Source organism: Acomys minous (genome assembly GCF_964271855.1).
Source record: "Acomys minous genome assembly, chromosome: 13".
NCBI lineage: Eukaryota > Metazoa > Chordata > Mammalia > Rodentia > Muridae > Acomys > Acomys minous.
Window position 1 is genome coordinate 14,100,965 of NC_140495.1, and position 19,575 is coordinate 14,120,539.

The 19,575-nt window shown below is 48.1% G+C and overlaps 2 protein-coding genes across 4 annotated transcripts; both read left to right on the forward strand.

Annotated features, from left to right (window-relative positions):
- The first annotated feature begins 54 nt into the window (after positions 1-54).
- On the forward strand, positions 55-17,679 carry ATRIP (ATR interacting protein). 2 transcript variants are annotated; one of them, XM_084752636.1, is made up of 13 exons: positions 55-409; positions 1,732-1,862; positions 2,764-2,934; positions 6,379-6,497; positions 8,562-8,719; positions 9,395-9,496; positions 10,489-10,615; positions 10,782-11,462; positions 16,029-16,165; positions 16,304-16,395; positions 16,693-16,773; positions 16,887-17,136; positions 17,518-17,679. In XM_084752636.1, the coding sequence occupies exons 1-13, from the start codon at positions 160-162 to the stop codon at positions 17,583-17,585; spliced, it is 2,367 nt and encodes a 788-aa protein (XP_084608762.1). In that variant the 5' UTR covers positions 55-159; the 3' UTR covers positions 17,586-17,679. The 2 variants fall into 2 exon arrangements, with proteins under 2 accessions (XP_084608762.1, XP_084608763.1); XM_084752637.1 differs by having other exon boundaries at positions 16,307-16,395.
- On the forward strand, positions 17,671-19,492 carry TREX1 (three prime repair exonuclease 1). Of its 2 annotated transcripts, none has more exons than XM_084752750.1 (2): positions 17,671-17,790; positions 18,525-19,492. In XM_084752750.1, the coding sequence occupies exon 2, from the start codon at positions 18,532-18,534 to the stop codon at positions 19,447-19,449; it is 918 nt and encodes a 305-aa protein (XP_084608876.1). In that variant the 5' UTR covers positions 17,671-17,790; positions 18,525-18,531; the 3' UTR covers positions 19,450-19,492. The 2 variants fall into 2 exon arrangements, with proteins under 2 accessions (XP_084608876.1, XP_084608875.1); XM_084752749.1 differs by lacking the exon at positions 17,671-17,790 and adding an exon at positions 17,801-18,243.
- The last annotated feature ends 83 nt before the right edge of the window (positions 19,493-19,575 follow it).

The following is a 19,575-nucleotide window of genomic DNA, read 5'->3' on the forward strand; positions in this document are numbered from 1 at the left end:
TCTGTATACGTCATCCATCTGTGCCCGCTAACTGGCAGCTGATTGGCCCGTAGGCTTAGCTGAAGGGCTCGGCGGCGCGCGGGCGGTTGGGCCAACCCCGGCTTTCTGTGGACAAGGGTTTCGCCTGGCGTCCTCGGATGCTGCGGGCAGAAGGAAGTCATGGCTGGGATACCCGCACCGAACAGCTACAGGAAACAGAGCGGCGGCCCGGCGGCTCTCCCTGGGCTGTCCCGGGCCATGGAGAACCCTCCGAGCAAGCGGGCCCGGAGCTTCTCTGAGACCACAGTCCCGGACCCTGAAGACCCATTTGGCGCGCACGCGGAATTTACAGCGGACGACCTAGAGGAACTCGACATCCTCGCGTCACAGGCCCTGAGCCAATGTCCAGTCGCGCCTCGGAACCTGCCCAGTGAGTGCCTGCAGGGCCTGTCCCCCGGCGGCCGGGTGGTGCGGACCTCGATGCAATATATGTCTATTGAAGACAGGGTTTCTCTGTGTAGCCTTGACTATCCTAGACTCACTTGATAGACCAGGCTGGCCTCGAACTCACAGCGATCCGCCTGCCTCAGCCTCCCGAGTGCTGGGATTAAAGGCGTGCGCCACCACGCCCGGCTATTATATTTTTCTTGAAACATGGCTATGACCACCTTAGCACTGTCACTGCCCAGTTGAAAGGATTTAGATGTTACGCAGCCCACTGTAACCCTTGCGCAGAAGGAGCATAGAAAATGCCTGACAGAGGCAAGAGATGAAAGAGTTTCTTACACACCCAAAAATGTCTGCAAGTTGCCCATAGATTAGGAGTGGCCACAGCCACAGGCACTAGGCAAGAAGTGCCAACTCTTCTTTCCTTCTTCGAGTTTACAATCTACTTGGGGAATAAATGAAATGTTGTGAACTGTCAGAAGAGTTTGGTGGGCACCTTGCATCCGTACTCAGCACGTAAAGCATCCGAAAGAATAGGATTATTTCTGGAAATGTGGTCCTCTGTCTCTCCAGGCATTATAAAACACTGATTGCTAGCCACGTGTTTTATATGGCAGTGGTTGGGCGCTCCTCTCCACCCACTGGCACAAGGCAACTCCTCTCTCTTTGTTGATACATCACATATCATCCACTTTACCTTAATCCATCCCTTCAGTCTCACCTCCCCCATGGAATGTATGCATTTTGTTCCCCATTGGTCTTTAAGGACTAGCAGATCCTATGCCTAGCGTATTGCAGTAAATAATATTTACGGTAGATCATAGTCAGAGCCAGTGAAATCTCCTTTCAGCCGTTAGCTGAGACTCTTGGCGTGGGGTGAGGATATAAAGGGTATGTACTGGGTGAGGAGGGATAAAGATAGGCTACCAATAAGGATTCTTTAGGAGTTTATATCATGTTCTGAGATTGGAAAATACTGATTAAAAATTGTTCCCTGGTCTTTCTCACCTTGGCTTTCAGGAGTGATTCCTTTAGCATTTTATGACAGAGTTGGGTACATACTGAATCCTGAAGTATATATGTATGCATATATTTGTATATATGTATATATGATATGTGTGTGTATATATAATTTTATTATTATTATTATTGTTGTTGTTGTTGTTGTTGTTTATTTATTTTTATTTTTATTTATTTTTTACTCCCCAGACAGGTTCTTGCTCTATAACCAGGCTAGTCTCTTAAATGTGGGGTTACAGTTCTGTGCCACCATTCTCAACTTAATGGGAACTACTTTTTACACAGGTGCTCATAAGGCCTGCCGATTAGATGGGTTATCAAATAGTCCTGTAAGGAAAAACAGAGGAAATGCTCCAGTTAAAGAGAATTTTGAACTAGAAGTACTTCAGGCACAATACAAAGAACTTAAAGAAAAGGTATGTCACTTTTGGGCTCTTCTGTTTTTGCTAATTGGTTCTGATGCTGAGAGTTAACCCTGGAGCTTGACCTCCACAGATGCACACATAGACACTCTCCTGCTAAGCCCTACTTCCAGCCCTAACTTGTTGTGTTTGTAGCTAATGCATTCACTTAGGTAGTTAAAAGCATTGTGTAAAATGTATAAAAGTTTTAAAACAAGCATCTAGCTTCATTCCCCTGAAATGAAAGGCTAGGGAAAGAATGGATGAAACTTAAAAAAAAAAAATTATTTATTTTATTTGCATTGGTGTTTTGCTTGCATGTATATCTGTGAGAGGGTGTCGGATCCTCTGAACTGGAGTTACAGACAGTTGTGAACTGCCATGTGGGTGCTGGGAATTGAACTCAGGACCTCTGGAAGAGCAAGCAGTGCTCTTAACCGCTGAGCCATCTCTCCAGTCCCATAAATGGCTGAAATTTTATTTCCTCTGTGTATGTTATGTGAGCCTGTGTGAGTTTATATGCACCACATGCGTGCATATGCCTGAAGGCCGAGGGTGTTGGATCCTTTGGATCTAGAGTTACGTCTAGTTGTGAGCCACCTGATATGGGCACTGGGAAAGCACCCTGAGTGCACTGTAAGAGCAGTAAGTGCTTTCAGCTGCTAAGCCATCTCTCCAGCATCCACAGCCTGTCTCTTTATATGAGTAACATGTCATCATAGTGGTTACTATTTCATTAGTTTCCCAAGCAATCAGACATCTCTCATATGGCTTTTGTAGGTGTGTAAGAAAGCCAGGCATATAACGTGGAAGTTTAGTTTGTGGAGTGTATGACCCATAGCGTTAAACCAAAGCTGAAAGAATCTGTATGTGGCAAGTGTATTCTGAATATCCATTGGTTGGACATAATTTACAGCTGAAAGCAATGGAAGAAGAAGTCCTAATCAAGAATGGAGAGATTAAAATTTTGCGTGACTCACTGCACCAGACAGAATCTGTTCTAGAAGAACAGAGGAGATCACACTTCCTTCTTGAGCAAGAGAAGACTCAAGTGCTAAGTGAAAAAGAAAAGGAGTTCTCCAAAAAGGTGACCCAGAACAGTTGGTTTGCATGCTACAGATGGTGGTTTTGCCTGTTTACTGAATTGCATTAGAAGCAATACCAAGAGCCAGGCGTGGTGGCACACGCCTTTAATCTCAGCACTCGGGAGGCAGAGGCAGGCAGATCTCTGTGAGTTCGAGGCCAGCCTGGACTACAAAAGCGAGTCTAGGACAGCCAAGGCGACACAGAGAAACCCTGTCTCGAAAAACCAAAAAAAAAGAAGCAATAACCAAGACTTGAGCATGGTGTATGCCTTTAGTCTTGGGAGGCAGAGGCAGGTGGATCTCTAGGCCAGCCTAGACTCCATAGTCAATTCCAGGCCAGTCAAGGCTACACAGTGAGACACTGTCTCTAAGAAATAAACAAAATAGGCTGGCAGCCGTGGTGCACACCTTCAATCCCAGCACTTGTGAAGCAGAGGCAGGTGGATCTCTGTGAGTTCAAAGCCAGCCTGGTCTACAGACCAAGTCCAGGACAGCTAGGGCTACATAGAGAAACCTTGCCTCAGAAAACAAAAAACAACAACAAAATAGAAGCAATAAGCACTGCTGCCTGGAAATATTCAACCACTGTTTGTCTTAAGTACTTTCTGGTCTTAGTGGATGTCACATATCTTTCTTCCAGGGGCTGCATTTGGTTTGGAAAAGACTAAGAAGAATCTCTACTTTGCTGTGGTTGTTAGTCTTGTCAGGACCACTAGTTTAGAATTTCTAGGAATAAGCTTGAATTAGGGTTCTTTGGTAGATTAGAATTCACTTGACTTGGCTTAGCCAGAAAGAAATGTATTAGCTGCCACCTCCATGGCTTCAGATGACTAAAGCAGATGTGTCTGGCTTTCTGTTGTGAGACCCGCTGCTCTGTCAGCAGTGTGTTCTCACTGAAGCTCCCAGGCTTGTGCTCATACATTTCAAATCTCCAGAGCACAGTTCAGACTTGGGCCTCCTCAGTTTGTAATGCTAGCATGGAGGCTGGGATAACAGGATTACCATAAACCCAAAGCCAGCCTGGGCTATATCCTGAGACTGTTTCAAAAAACCAAATGAAAGGGGTAAACAAACAAACAAACAAAAAAAGACTAAGTTTCTCTCATCTCAAACTTAACATTATTAAAGCAGCAGCTGCCTGGTGTTAGTTAAGGTGCCTGTATCCAAAGAGATAATAACTGTCATTTAAATCACAGTCAGGTAGGAAAAGGAGATCGTGTTCAAAGGAGAACATCTCGATCTTCAGTCAGGATGTGCACTCCCACCCTCTTTAAAGTATCAGAACAGTGGAGTGGGCAATAACCAGACTACTGTCTGCCTTCATTACCTCTTTCAGCAAATTTTTTTTTTTTTTTTTTTTTTTTTTTTTGGTTTTTTCGAGACAGGGTCTCTCTGTGTGTAGCCTTGGCTGTCCTGGACTCACTTTGTAGACCAGGCTGGCCTCGAACTCACAGCAATCCGCCTGCCTCTGCCTCCCGAGTGCTGAGATTAAAGGCATGCGCCACCACTCCCGGCTCAGCAAATTTTATATACTTAATACTTGTCCCCAGCACAGAGAGAACGTTGTTGGGCAGTCAAACATTACCTTTATTCTGATCTGGAAGTGTAGCCCACGCTGACCTGAAAGTCACTTTGTGGCCAAGGATGCCTTAAACTTCTGAACCCTGCTTCTGCCTCCTGAGTGCTAGACAGTAGGCATAACTGCTGCCTTGCCCTGTTTATTCAGTGCTAGGGATTAAACCTAGGTGCCCGCTAGGTAAGCCCCTAGTTTTTAAAAAATAAAAATCCCAAACATTTGATTTTACCAATAAAGATTAAGGAGATGCTGGGGTAAAACCCTGCTAGCTCAGAGAGGCAGAGAAAGTACCCAGCTGACCTTCCTACTCAGCTCACGTCCTAGAGGAAAACCCAAAAAGCTCAAAGCCAAAAGCTTGTTAGCTCAGCTGACAACCCAGGGGAAAAAGCCAAAAAACTAAAAGCCAAAGAGCTTGCTAGCTAAAACCTCAAAAGCCCCTTCTTAGGCTGGGAGTGGCAGCACACACCTTTAGTCCCAGCACTCGGGAGGCAGAGGCAGGCAGGTAGCTGTGAGTTCAAGGCCAGCTTGGTTTACAAAGTGAGTCCAGGACAGCCAAGGCTACACAGAGAAACCCTGTCTCAAAAAAAAAAAAATCTTATCCATGCTGTCTTAAATACCCTTCAACTCAAAGCACCCCCTACTCTTTAATCCCTGTCATTTGGTTTCTTGCTCCACCCACCCCCACTCCCTGGTTTTCTTCTGAGACAGGGTTTCTTTATGTAGCCCTGGCTGTCGTAGGCTCGCTTTGTAGACCAGGCTGGCCTCCAACTAATGGAGATCCACCTGCCTGTGCCTCCCGAGTGCTGGGATTACAGGTGTGCGGCCACCACACCTGACCCATGCTCCACCTCTTGACCTAGGGTTAACTTTATTAAATCCTTTGTACAGAAAGGTCTTGGATTGGTGTGTGCTAGGGCTGAACCACACCGTAACCACCTGTTTACAATAAACAGAAAGTTCTTGGATTAAAGGTGAGAGTTAGGGCTGAACCACACCACACAAGAGACAGGGTTACAGTTCACAGTCTCGGGGTTCACAATGGGATCCTGGGACAAGCCCCTTGCATCTGATGGGCTATCCTGCGACAAGCCCCCTTGCATTTCCTCCCTCTGCTTTCCTACTGCATGCATCCCATTTCCCAGTTTCCTACTTGCTCGGGACTTTTCTCCCTCCTGTGACCCTCTTTCTGGTTTTATGACACACAAACATACAAAGCTAAGCACACACATCACATACACATAGATTTTGCTAAAACTTCTAGACAATCTGCTGAGACTTGCAGGAAGACCTAGAATTCTGTACTTCTAAAGCCAGTTAACAGACAAGCACCAAAACCGAGAGCACAGGACAGGGTGGGCCAACAAAGCATGTTCCTGCTGAGCAAGGGCGTCTCACCAGCTCTACACTCATCTTACGTCATCCTCAGTCCCTGCCCAGTGTGCTGAGTGTCTGCTAGAGTCACCAGGGCTAGTGAAATAATGGGGATGGTTTCAGAACCCTCATAAACTGCTTCCACAATAGAGTCTGATGTCTTTCCAGAGTATTTTTCAAGGGGAAGAAAGGCTAACATTTGAGGACATTTATATCACAGCAGACTTGGTAATATATTTTTCATTGTTTCCCTTTACCAGCTTGAGGTTTTGAAGCTAAGGGGCTTATTGGATTTACTTATTTATTTTTGAGACAGACTTACTGTGTAACTCTGGCTGCCTTGGAAGTCAATATATAGATGAGGCTGGTCTCAAATTCACAGATTCACCATACCTGCCTCTGCCTCCTGAGTGCTGGGTTAAAGGCGTGCATCACCACCATGCACCTACTTTTGTATGTATATTATGGTGCTAACACAAATATCTTTCTTTGGCTTCAGCTCCAATCATTGCAGTCTGAACTCCAGTTTAAAGATGCAGAAATGAATGAGTTAAGAACGAAGATTCAGAGCAATGAGCGAACAAATAAAGTAGCTGCCCCCTCTGCTTCCCACACCAGGTAAGGAGGTGCTGGCGGATGAATTAGTTTGCATTGTTCTACAGAAAGCTTGACAATGATCTGGATTGTTCTGAAGGAAGGGCATCTTCCTGAAGGGTGTGGGCTAAGTAGTGTGAGCCTTTACATTACAAATGTTCTCACTCTGGAGTGGTTACTCTGAATGGGACACTATTAACATAATTCCTTGAGACTAGAAAAGGTTGGGTAGATATTTTTTTTTTTAATGAAAGAAAGGCTAGGGGCTGGAGAGATGACTCAGTGGTTAAGAGAATCGCCTGTTCTTCCAAAGGTCCTGAGTTCAATTCCCAGCAACCACGTGGTGGCTCATAACATCTGTAATGTGATATGGCGCCCTCTTCTGGCCTGCAGGAGTACATGCAAGCAGAGCACTGTATACATAATAATAAATAAATAAATCTTTAAAAAAAAGAAAGGCGAGCCGTGCATGGTGGCGCACGCCTTTAATCCCAGCACTCGGGAGGCAGAGGCAGGTGGATCACTGTGAGTTCGAGGCCATCCTGGTCTACAAAGCAAGTCCAGGACAGCCAAGGCTACACAGAGAAACTCTGTCTCAAAAAACCAAAAAAAAAAAAAAAAAAAAAGGCAGGCTTATTTGGCTCATAGTGCGGGGAGTACGTCCATGACGTAGAGGAAGGCAGTCAGCTGAGCGGGCCAGGAAGCAGGGAGAGAGGCCCTGGCGCGCAGCCCATAACCCAGTTATTAAACCCTGAACCCCAGGCTAGGGTGTGGCACTAACCACACTCAGGGTAGGCCTTCCTTCACACTTTGAAAACAGAGCAGGCTTCGTTCTTATGTAATTGACATTGCTACCTCCTCCCCAAGCATGAGTGTGTTTCAGTCCTGCTCCTTAAAACGCTTTGCTCATGTGCTATCCCGGACCTCTGTCTTACAGCGCTCCCTTTGCTGCCAGATGCGCTCAGCTTGTTAATGATCTGTGTTCCGCTCTCTGCCTCCCACAACAGTCTGTCATGTGTCAATATCAGCCTTGAAATTTGATCTCTTTCTGGTATAGAACATTCTCCTGCCTTTGCTCATTTTAGGCAGAGTGTGAATTTTAACTTTCCTTGCCTTGCATGCTTCGGGTGAGACAGGAGAGATGAGGAAGTCTGTCTTCACCACTTTACCCGGAAGAAGGCCTGGTGATGTTCCATCAGTGCTGAGGAGCTCACTCAGTTTTCAGTACACTTTCTAATAGACCCACTTTGTTTTAAAGATTAGTGCGTGCGTGCGTGTTTGTTTTTCAAGACAGGGTTTCTCTGTGTAGCCTTGGCTGTCCTGGACTTGCTTTGTAGACCAGGCTGGCCTTGAACTCACACTGATCCGCCTACCTCTGCCTCCGGAGTGCTGGGATTAAAGGCGTGCGCCACCACACCTGGCTAATGTGTGTGTATTTAAAGATTATTATGTATACAGTGTTCTGCCTGCAGGCCAGAAGAGGGCACCAGATCTCATTATAGACGGTTGTGAGGCACCATGTGGTTGCTAGGAATTGAACTCAGGACCTCTGGAAAAGCAGCCAGTGCTCTTAACCTCTGAGCCGTCTCTCTAGCCCAGGTATTCACTCTTAATGCTGAGCTGTTTCCAGCCCTGTGATAGACTCTTTTTTCCGACAGGGTTGCTCTGTGTAACGGCTGAGGCTGTCCTAGATTCTCTTTGTAGACCAGGCTGGCCTCGAACCCACAGAGATCCACCTGCCTCTGCCTGGCATGATAGACTCTCTTTTGAAAGTTTTTGGATCCAGGAACTGATTACTAAAAGTTGGGTGTTCAACATTTAAAACTTTTCTTTTCTTTCTTTCTTTCTTTTTTTTTTTTTTTGGTGAAATTAGAAATAGTAAGGAGTAATAGCTGGTTTTTTCGGATGCCTAAGAGATTGTGAAAACAAATGCTACCTTTGACACAGACTAACATCTATAATAGATGAAACCTTTAGTCAAAATGTCTGGTCAGGAGACGTTTATGCTAGAAATTTAATAACCAGGTATTTTAAGTGGTTTTCACTTAAAACCACCATAACTTTGCTCTCATAGTTAATTCTTTCCAGCCCTAGGAAAGGCTCTTCTGTGGTTACAAAGTCAGAAGCATGTTCTCCACACACTGGAAAAACAACTTTCCCTACAAAGGAGTCTTTTAGTGCTAACATGCCACTCTCCCACCCCTGCCAGACAGAGGCAGAGGACAAATTTCTGGTGGGCCAAGAGGGTAAGTCAGACTGTTAGTAATTGATTGCTGTATAATGGACTTCCCCAACTAGGGCCTAAATAACGATATTTAGGTTCTTTTTCCCAGCTTCTGTGCATCAACAGTTTGACACATGGAGAGCTTATTGAGGCTGGAGAGTCCTTTAAGGTGACTCTGAGACTGTGCTGTGCCACTTACATATAATTAGACACAGCCTGTCTGCCCACCATCACACCATCAGCCTTTTCAAATCACAGTCACTGGTGTCCTGGGAAACCGCAACCACATTTTTGGTGACTCAACTTATAGGGCACTGCACAGTAGGTCACAAGCAGGCAGAGCGCAGCAACTTGGGTGTGAGTCCCGGCCAGACTCCTCCCAGCCTCTGTGACCTGGCAAGTGCATCAGCTCTGTGCTCCACTTTCTCTGTATGTAAACAGCTAACTGACCTTTAATCATGGCTTGCCGTGTGAAACAGATGACTCACGTGTGTAAAGTAGGGGACCACTATTTCCACCACATTGCTTCATTTTAAGGGAGGTAAACAGATGTTCTTTTTAGGGGCCTGGAGATGCTTTGGCTCTGGTTTGGACTGAGTTTAAAGAAGAAATCATCCAATCTTTTACATATTATGTGTAGGAGTTTCTGGAATACCTGTTCTTTTATGGTCAGCCTTTGGTTCACATTTTTTTCTAGTTTCAGATAATAAAACCCACAGTCTGAGAGAGAATGCCACGAAGCCACATGTGCAGGAGAAAATCCCTACTGACAGCTGGGCGCAGAGATCACACACTCAAGGTACCAGAACACCTGCTCTTCTGTAGGAGCCTGAATGGCTCCCTTTTCTTCTGTGACCCACAGAATTGCCTAGGGGAACTGTCTGAGAACCCCGTCCTAGGCATGAGGTTTAGCATGTTCAGGCACATAGGAGTCTGTGCCTTAAAAGAAAAACAAAACAATGTGGTCTGGTTAGATGGCATGGCTTAGTGAGTGAAGGTGGCGATCAGTAAGCCTCACAACCTGAGTTCAATCCCTGGGACCCACATGATCAAAGGAGAGACCCATTGCTCAAAAGTCGTCTTCTGATCTCCATATGCACACTGTGGCACACATCCCCCATGCCCATAAATGAAGGAAAAATTTAATTTTAGTTAGGTGTGGTAGTGCATGCCTTAATCTCAATGGTCCAGAGCCAGAGGTGGGAGATATCTACGCAACAATAGGCAGACAGACAGAAAGGTAGGTAGGTAAGTATATGACATAGATAGGTAGATAGTGATTGATTGATGGATAGATAGGTAAAAGGATTGTCTTTAAAGGCTAAGAACAGAAGGGCCAGGCATGGTGGCGCGTGCCTTTGATCCCAGCACTCAGGAGGCAGGCGGATCATTGTGAGTTCAAGGCCAGCCTGGTCTATAAAGCGAGTTGAGGACAGCCAAGGCTAACACAGAGAGACCCTGTCTGGAAAAACCAAAAAATAAAAAATAAAAAAGGCTAAAAACAGGTATGTTCTGCCCCCATAAGCATCATAACAGAGTTCAGTAGCTTATGGGATGGTGAGTCTAAAGGCTACTCACCTCTTCCCCCTGAGGGCAAAAAGTCTCCAGTGTCAGGCTTGTAATCCCAGTACCTTAGAGGCTGAGGCAGGGGAATCATGAATTCAAGGCAGAGAGGGCAACAGTGAGACATTTCAAAAAAACGAAGGAAGGGAGGGAAGGAGGGAGGGAGGGAGGGAGGAAAGAAGGACTCTCCCATATCAGAACATTCTAGAGTCACCTTGTCCTTTGCAGGTTCTGTTTTGATAAACTTGCTCCTGAAGCAACCGTTGGTCCCTGGGTCATCTCTAAGTCTTTGCCACCTTCTGAGCAGTTCTTCTGAGGGCCCTGCTGGCACCCTCTTGCAGCCACCGGGGCTCAGGTAAGCAGGAGACACCCAGAAAGCTTGTTTGGGAAATTTTTCACAAGCTGTGTGCCCTTCTGGTTCTGGCCAACATGTGAGGTTTATGGCATGTTTGGGGAGGATAAAGAACTTGGCCAACTGACATTTGGGGTCCCTGACCTACGCTATTTTGTTTTGTTTCCAGTAACTTGGCTGGGATTTCAGGCCTCAGAACCGTCAGTTCTCAGGATGGGTCATTTTCCCCTTCTGCCCTGAGAGAAGCACAGACCTTGGCATTCACTGGATTACATCTGGTTGCCAGGAGTGAGAGCTCACATGATGGAGACCTAACAAAGGGAAGTGGAAGAGTCTTCCCGCTCAGCCAGCTTCCTGGAGCTGTGCACCTCCTCCCTCTTGTACAGTTTTTCATCGGTTTATACTGCCAGGCTTTGCAAGATTCAGCCCCAGCTAAGAAGAGTGGGGCGCCCGGGGACTCCCCGACACCCTCCCCTTGCATGAGCTCTGGGATTGAGGCCAGCCCAGAGGACTCCACTTATAGCCTGGAAGGCTTCTCTGTAGCTTCGCTTAGCATCCTTCAGCACCTGGTGTGCCACAGTGAGGCAGTCGTCTGCCTGTTACTGTCAGGCATGGACACAGATGCTGCTGCGGCCAGGAAAGGACACCTACCTCAGCCTTGTGCAGATACGACCTCAGCCACCAGGAAGGATGTTCATAACCAAAACCAGCATCCACTATTGAAGATGCTTCTACAGCTGCTGGCTTTCTCTTCTACAACATCAGGTCATTTTCAAGCCAGTGTCCTGAGCCAGTGCCTCAAAGTTTTGGTGACATTAGCTGAAAACGCTTCCTCTGATTTCCTGCCCAGGTATAAAGAATCACAGGAGGCCTGCTTCCCTGTGGGCCGCCCTGGCCTCTTGAGACCTAACCTGCGCCTCTTGCACTTTGTTCACCTCTTGCCTTAACACTGCTCAGCTGTGGCTTGGTTCAGGGCATTCTAAAGTGATGGGAAGGGGCCAGGTAAGCCAAGGCACATGCAATAAGGGTTTAACAAGCCACTGTGGAAGAGGGCCTCACCCCTGGACAAAAGCTGAGTTAAGAAGCCTTTGAGCCAGCCAGGTGTGGTGGTGCACGCTTTTAATCCCAGTGCTCGGGAGGCAGAGGCAGGAGGATCGCTGTGAGTTCGAGGTCAGCCTGGTCTACAAAGTGAGTCCAGGACAGCCAAGACTAACAGACCCTGTCTCGAGAAAAACAAACAAACAAAAGCTTTTGTGCCTGAGATATGGCTCAGGTGAAGGACATGGAGCACAGTGTTATTTAAGTGAGTTCAGGAATGTCTACAGCTGTGAGCTGACCTTTGTCCTTTTTTTTTTTTTCCCCTCCAAGACTGAGTTTCTATGAGTAACAGCCTTAGCTGTCCTGGAACTCACTTTGTAGTACTTGAACTCATAGAGATCCACCTACCTCTGCCTCCCAAGTGATGAGATTGAAGGTGTGCACCAGCATGCACAGCTGTGTCTACATCAATTATGAGTCACGGGTCACTTGTTTGTTTCTTTCTTTTTTTCCAGAGCTGAGGACCAAACCCAGGGCCTTGGCGCTTGCTAGGCAAGTGCTCTACCACTGAGCTAAATCCCCAACCCCAGGTCACTTGTTTCTTCAGAGGGGTTTGTTGAAAGTGATAGCATAATGAATCTAGCTTACAAAAAAAAAAACATTGTTATACATTACTAACTTGGGTGTGGGAGAGATGGCTCAGCAATTAAGAGCTCTTGCTTTTCTTGTAAAAGACCCACGTAGTAACTCACAACCATGTTACCCCCATTCCAAGGAACCCATGAGGCATGCATGTAGGAAAGAAATGAATCTTTTTAAAAAAAAAAAAATTGGGCTGGAGAGATGGCTCAGAGGTTAAGAATGCTGGCTGCTCTTCCAGAGGTCCTGAGTTCAATTCCCAGCAACCACGTGGTGGCTCATAACCATCTATAATGAGATCTGGTGCCCTCTTCTGGACTGCAGGGAGAACACTGTATATATAGTAAATATATAAATCTTTAAAAAATATATATATATACATATATATATATATGTATATATATATATATATATTCTTAACTTGGGAGTTGAGAACATCAAGAGCAAGATTGGGAGAATTATAAGCAGTGCCCAGGCTGCCCTCCATCCATCCCTCCATTTGTTTCTCTCAAAGCATGTTTGTAAGAGGCCAATTCCAATGGGTGGTGGTGGCACACCACCTAGCACTTGGGAGGCAGAGGCAGGCAGATCTCGTGAGTTTGAGGCCAGCCTGGTCTATAGGACAAGCTCCAGGACAGCCAAGGCTACACAGAAAAACCCTGTCTTGAAAAATCAGAACAAACAAAAGAAGAGGTCAGTTTCTGTGTTAAAAATACTATCATGGCCCAGACGCAGGTTATGTCCTGTCTCTGCCAGGCGTGGTGGCCTATGCTTCTAATGCAGCACTTGGGACGCAGAACAGGTTGATCTGAGTCTGAAACCAGCCAGAGCTACACAATGAAACCACATCTTAAGAAACGTGTCTTAACTCTGCGCTCAACTTTTTTTGTTTGTTTGTTTGTTTGGTTGGTTGGTTGGTTGGTTTTTGGTTTTTTGAGACAGGGTTTCTCTGTGTAGCCTTGGCTGACCTGGACTCACTTTGTAGACCAGGCAGCCTCGAACTCACAGAGATCCGCGTGCGAGTGCTAGGATTAAAGGCATGCACCACCATGCCTGGCTAACTTTCCTCTTTCTTTCTTTCTTTCTTTCTTTCTTTTCTTTCTTTCTTTCTTCCTTTCTTTCATATATTTATTTATTAGTATGTATGCAGTACTCAGTCTGTACATACACCTGCAGGCCAGAAGAGGGCATCAGATCACATTATAGATGGTTGCAAGCCACCATATGGGTGCTGGGAATTGAACTCAGGACCTCTGGAAGAGCAGACAGTGCTCTTAACCTCTGAGCCATCTCTCCAGTCCAACTTTCCTTTTTCTTAAAAGTACTTCTGGATCATGTTTCCCACATGGTAGTTTTTGGCCAGTCTTATCTGTCCTAAAGTGATGTATGAACGTGTATGTGGTGCTTTGTGCAGTATAAACAATACACGGGGCAGAACTGCCATTCACAGGCCCAACTTAGACTGGCTAGTTGCTTATTATTTGCTTACTGAATGAATCCCAGAAGCCACACACTCCCCAGGTCTGTTGGTAGACTCCTGTTGCTGTTCTGCTGACTCACAGGGTATTCAGAGCCCCACGTGCTGCCAGCTGCTTTAGTTGCTGGCTCAGGTGACACTCCCGACGCTGCACTTAACTTCACCCGGAGCCTGGTTCAGTCTAAATACTCAGGCAGTATTTGTTAAATAATCCCTGTACTGAAGCAGGAAAACTTGTCTGAAATTGCAAACATGTTAGGATAGTTCCAAGCCACTTACTGTGAAAACCATTGCCCACTGCTTTCAGACGCATCCCCCCACAAAATACTCTGTAGATGTCATCATGTTCGTGTGCTCAAGATGAACTGCACAGCTTCCTCTTTATCTTCTGGTGAAAGCCAGGGCAGATGTTATCAGGGCTGTAAAGTTGGCTATGAGTAGCCAGAAAGCCTACAGTCTCTGCTCAGTGTCAGTGCCCCCTAGCCAGAGCATGATCCTGGACTTTTGTATACTGGTGCTGTGTGCAACTTTTGTTTTCCTTTTTGAAACAGTCTCTCACTACATATCCCTCCCTGGCCTGGAACTTGCTGTGTAGACCAGTCTGGCCTAGAACTGAGAGATCCACCTACCTCTGCTTCCCACGTCCTGGGATTATAGGTGTCTGGCATAACATTTCATGGTAAAAAGAAGGCCTTCTGGGTGTGAAAAAAATAACTTAGAAACCAAAGGTAGAAACTTTCCAGCTATGTTCCAGGGCCATAGTGGACTAAGTAGGACCGTTGGGCCAGAGAACAACCAAGTTAAAAGTGTTTTCCAGCCAGGCGTGGTGATGCACGCCTTTAATCCCAGCACTCGGGAGGCAGAGGCAGAGGCAGGTGGATCCCTGTGAGTTCGAGGCCAGCCTGGTCTACAAAGCGAGTCCAGGACAGCCAAGGCTACACAGAGAGACCCTGTCTTGAAAAACAAAAAACAACAAAAAAAAGCAGATAAAAGTGTTTTCCCAGAGATCCATAGTACCTGGCAGCTAAAGATCACCCCAACTTCTTGCCTGTTTATAGAATGTGCTATAAAATGGGGCCTGAGAGATGGCTCAGCGGTTAAGAGCACTGGTTGCTCTTCCTGAACCCAAGTTCAATTCCTAGCACCTACATAGCAGCTCACAACTCTCTGTCACCCCAGTTCCAGGGTATTGGACACCCTCCTAAAGACAAATGCAGGAAGCAAGTGTGGTTAGTCCTAGCACTTGGGAGGCAGAGGCAGGCAGATCACTGTGAGTTCGAGGCCAGTCTACAAAGTGAATCCAGGACAGTCAAGGCTACACAGAGAAACCCTGTCCTGAAAAAAAAAAAAAAAAGACAAATGCAGGCAAAACATGAATGCACATTGAAAAAAATCATTTAAAAAAAATGCTATCAAACAGGTTTACCCCAAATAGTGAGCCTGTACTTTCTAATGACATACAGATGCATAGTCTCTATGCCAAAATGCCACATATATACAAACTGGTACATACAGACAGGCTCGTGGCTGCTCTCGCACCCCACACTTCTCCCTCATGCTGCTGTAGGTAGTGTGGCTAGAGCAGATCAAGCCCTTGGGACCTGGTTCCATGGCTGTACCTGCCCCATGGTCTCAGACCTAAGGGGGAAATGATACATATATATATATATATATATATATATATATATATATATATATATATATATATATATATATATATATATATATACACACACACACACACACACACACACACCTCCATAGTAGGTTCCTTTTCTGACAAGTGGCGAAGAATGGTTTTCCCTGCTCTGAATGGCCTCATAAGATGGCTGTAGCCATGTCCATGCTGTTGCTTCAGAGCCCCGATCACTCCTGATGATAGACACGCTGAAGGTATGGGCCTGCGTCCCTGTTTGAGTGCAGACATAGGAAGGAGCCTAGGGTGTAGCGGGTCCCCTTTACTTGCTGATAGAGCCACAGGAGCACCTATCTTCAGGGTAAATGAGGGCTTGTGATGTGGTGGTGAGACATGGCTGCATCTAGCCCAGGCTCATCTCCAACTCATTGTCCTGTCTCTGCCTCTTGAGGGTTGGGATTACAGGCATGTGCCTTCTAAGTGACAACAGTCCTGTAGTGAGGGCTAGTGCCTGTCCATTTGTGGGTTTTGAAGCAAGGAGGCGATGGTCAAGCCAGCATGTGAACCTATGTGGCACTGCAGTGAGTGTCCTCTTGTAAAAAGTCCTCTCTGTGCCCATGCTGCAGGCTCTCCTGTGTGTTGCCCGTGTTGCCACAGTGCCTCAGCTCAGAGCTGCCGCTGCCTTGTGTGCTGTTGGCTGTGAAGCTGCTCTCTGTTCTGGTGGACCATGACAGCCTTGCGCAGCAGCTATGCTCCCACTCAGGTAAAGCAGGGCAGGCTGGGGCTCAACTGTCCTGTAGCGGGAGGGCGGGACTAGGACTGAGCCTGTCAAGGGCTTCTGTACTTGTGCCCCAGGCTACAGTGAAAAGGGGGCCCTGAGTGAGGCTGGCATCCTTTTCAGAAGGCTGCCTTCTCCTGAGGCTATACATGTACATTACATCAAGGCCTGACAAAGTGGCCTCAGAGACACAGTGGCTACAGCTGGAACAAGAGGTAAGACTTCCAGACACCGCACACCCTTCCCCCCCTTCCTAAGAGCCCGGGGTCTCCTTCCCTTCTGTGGGAAAACAGGAGCTAAATTCATTTTGGTTAGTCTGTCAGTGACAGATGCACCCTGGGTTACAGTGGTGCTCAGCAGAGTCGCCTGGTAATGCCACCTGGGCTGTGGGGCCTCATCCTGGAAGAGGTAAGCTGTTGGTGAGATCCAGGTCCCCACTGCTCAGACCCCACTTGTGCAGGCAAGTAGACAAGTGTCCTGCAGGGGATGAATACCGACTCTTCTTGTTCCAGGTAGTATGGCTCTTGGCCAAGCTGGGTGTGCAGAGCCCTTCCCGCCCTGGCATTGGTTCTGACTGCCAGTGCAACATGGAGGTGAGTGGCCAGGGGCCAACAACATGGTAGCTCGGCTGGATAAGGGCAGTCTTGCTCAAGTGGCCAGGCTAAGTAAGTCATCAGACCTCAGTCTGTGCCCCCTCTCACCCCAGGCAGTCAGAGCGCTCACCGTGATGTTGCACAGACAATGGCTGACTGTGCGGCGGGCAGGGGGTCCAAGGACGCACCAGCAGAAGCAGACAGTACGCTGCCTGCGGGACACTGTGCTGCTGCTGCACAGCCTGTCTCAGAAGGACAAGCTCTTTACTGTGCATTGTGTCGAGGTCCTGCACCAGTATGACCAGGTGATGCCAGGAGTCAGCATGCTGATTCGAGCCCTTCCTGACGTGACTGACTGTGAAGGTACGTCAGTCAGCAAGAGGACCCTGTAGCCTTCATGTCCCTCTGCCTGAGGCGCATGAAAAAAGTCAGACTCCTTTGCTGGACCTCAGTGGGTCTCCCCTGCCACCAGAGCCATTCCTGGCTCTGCAGATATTACCTTACTGCTCTGGTTCTTTGAGTATGCTAGGCTGCCCTTTGATCATGTCTGTTGAATTGGCCTAGCTGAGCCACGGTTTTTCCAGAAAGACCTGCCCAAACTGCTTTTGTATCACTTTTGCTCACAGTAGCTGTGGGAGCAAAGCCTGAACATGGAAGGGACTGGTTAGTTCCTGTGGTGCTGGGGAGGATGGGTGGACTCCCAAGCCCCAGGTTAACCTCAGAACCCTCTTCCCTTTGGCTCAGAGACAGCCCTGGATGACCTGTGTGCTGTGGAGACAGATTTGGAAGACTCTGAAATGGACTGTAGCTGAGGGCCTGAGCATCCAGCCACACGGTGGCACCAGCTCCCACCGCTGTCTTTGCCATTTCCACTGATTAAAACTGCAACTCCTGCTGAGAACACAAGCTTTGTTTCCTGTTTTGTGTGGCTGAGAGGGAAGGATAGAGCCGACTGGGAACTAGCTTGATTACAGGACTTCCCTCGCCTCCCCTGTTGGAGTGGAGACGATCCCTATGGTAACTGATCTGCTTTGAGGAAACACCCTGCCCCTCTTCCAGGAATCATCCTGAGTCATGACTCTGGGCTGGGGCCATGGGAAAAACCACTGTAGTGTAGCCTAGGAGGCAGCCCTTTCCCAGGAGGGAAGAAGGCCTTGGAAAATGGGTCAAGGACTAGGGACAGGCAGCTCAAGGCAGAGACTCAGGCATGTTTGAATCCTGGAGACAACCCAGTTTAAGTGGGTTGTCAGCGTGGAGCACTAGTCCAGTCTTTCAGCTAGCAGGATCACAGCTGTGGCTCTAGGAAGGCTTAGGGAGGGAGGGGTTTAGCACACGAGGGCCAGGCCTGGCTGACTAACAGGCAGGGCGGGCCTTGTTCAGGAGGCAGGCCTATGGGTGGACAGTTTCACTTCCTGAGCTACTGCTGCCCGAGAGGCAGAACCGCCAGAGTGCCTTGCTGCCTGCTTCTCGGTAAGTGTGGCCCTTAAGGTTATGGGATAAGGCAGAAAAGGGCAGGTTCCCCTCACCCTGAAGGGGGTCAGCACTAGGGAAGGGCCTCCCTCAAAAGGAGAGCAGTTTACCCATCCCACAGGGAAAACAGCCCTACCATCCAGCTTCCTGCTCTGAAAATGGGCCCTGGGTGGTACCCAGCTGAGGGGAAGAGCTGAGCTGTGTTTGGGCCGACCCCCCACCCCCACCCCCCACTTTAGACCTTTCTGCTGCTACTCATCTACCCCGCTCCTCCTCCTCAGGCTCAGCATGGGCTCTCAGGCCCTGCCCCATGGTCCCATGCAGACGCTCATCTTCTTGGATCTGGAAGCCACTGGCCTGCCTTTGTCTCAGCCCAAAATCACAGAGCTGTGCCTGCTGGCTGTCCACAGACAGGCCCTGCTGAACAGCTCCGTCTCTGGGGGCAAGCCACCTCCAGTGCCCAAGCCACCCCGTGTGGTGGACAAGCTCTCTCTGTGCATTGCTCCAGGGAAAGCCTGTAGCCCCGGAGCCAGTGAGATCACAGGTCTGAGCACAGCTGAGCTGGAAGCCTACGGGCGTCAACGCTTCGACGACAACGTGGCCAGCCTGCTCCAAGCCTTCCTGCACCGCCAGCCGCAGCCCTGCTGCCTTGTGGCCCACAATGGTGACCGCTATGACTTTCCCCTGCTCCAGGTGGAGCTTGCTATGCTGAACGTGACCAGTCCTCTAGACAGTACCTTCTGTGTGGATAGCATCGCTGCCCTAAAGGCCCTGGAACAAGCCAGCAGCCCCTCAGAGCGCGGTCCAAGGAAAAGCTACAGCCTGGGCAGCATCTATAACCGCCTGTATGGGCAACCACCAATAGACTCACACACTGCTGAAGGTGACGTTCTAGCCCTGCTCAGCATCTGTCAGTGGAAGTCACAGGCCCTGTTGCAGTGGGTGGACAAACATGCCAGGCCCTTTAGCACCACCAAGCCCATGTATGGTATTGGAGCCACTGCTGGAACAACCAGCCCAAAGCCACATGCTGCCAACGGAAGTCCCAGCCATGGCAGGAGCAGGCGACGCAAGGATTCTCCTCCAGCGAAGGTCCCAGAGGCCCCATCACAGGAGGGGTTGCTGGCCCCACTGGGCCTGCTGACCTTCCTGACCTTGGCAATAGCCGTACTGTATGGACTCTTCCTGGCCTCACCTGGGCTGTAAGCCAAGAAGGAAATATGACTAATAAAGACCCTCACAGCACTGACTGGTACTTGCTGCCTCCATTTCTTTGCAGCCTGGGCCTCTGGCCATAATCAGGACCCTGGGGACGAGGTACAATCCCTGTCT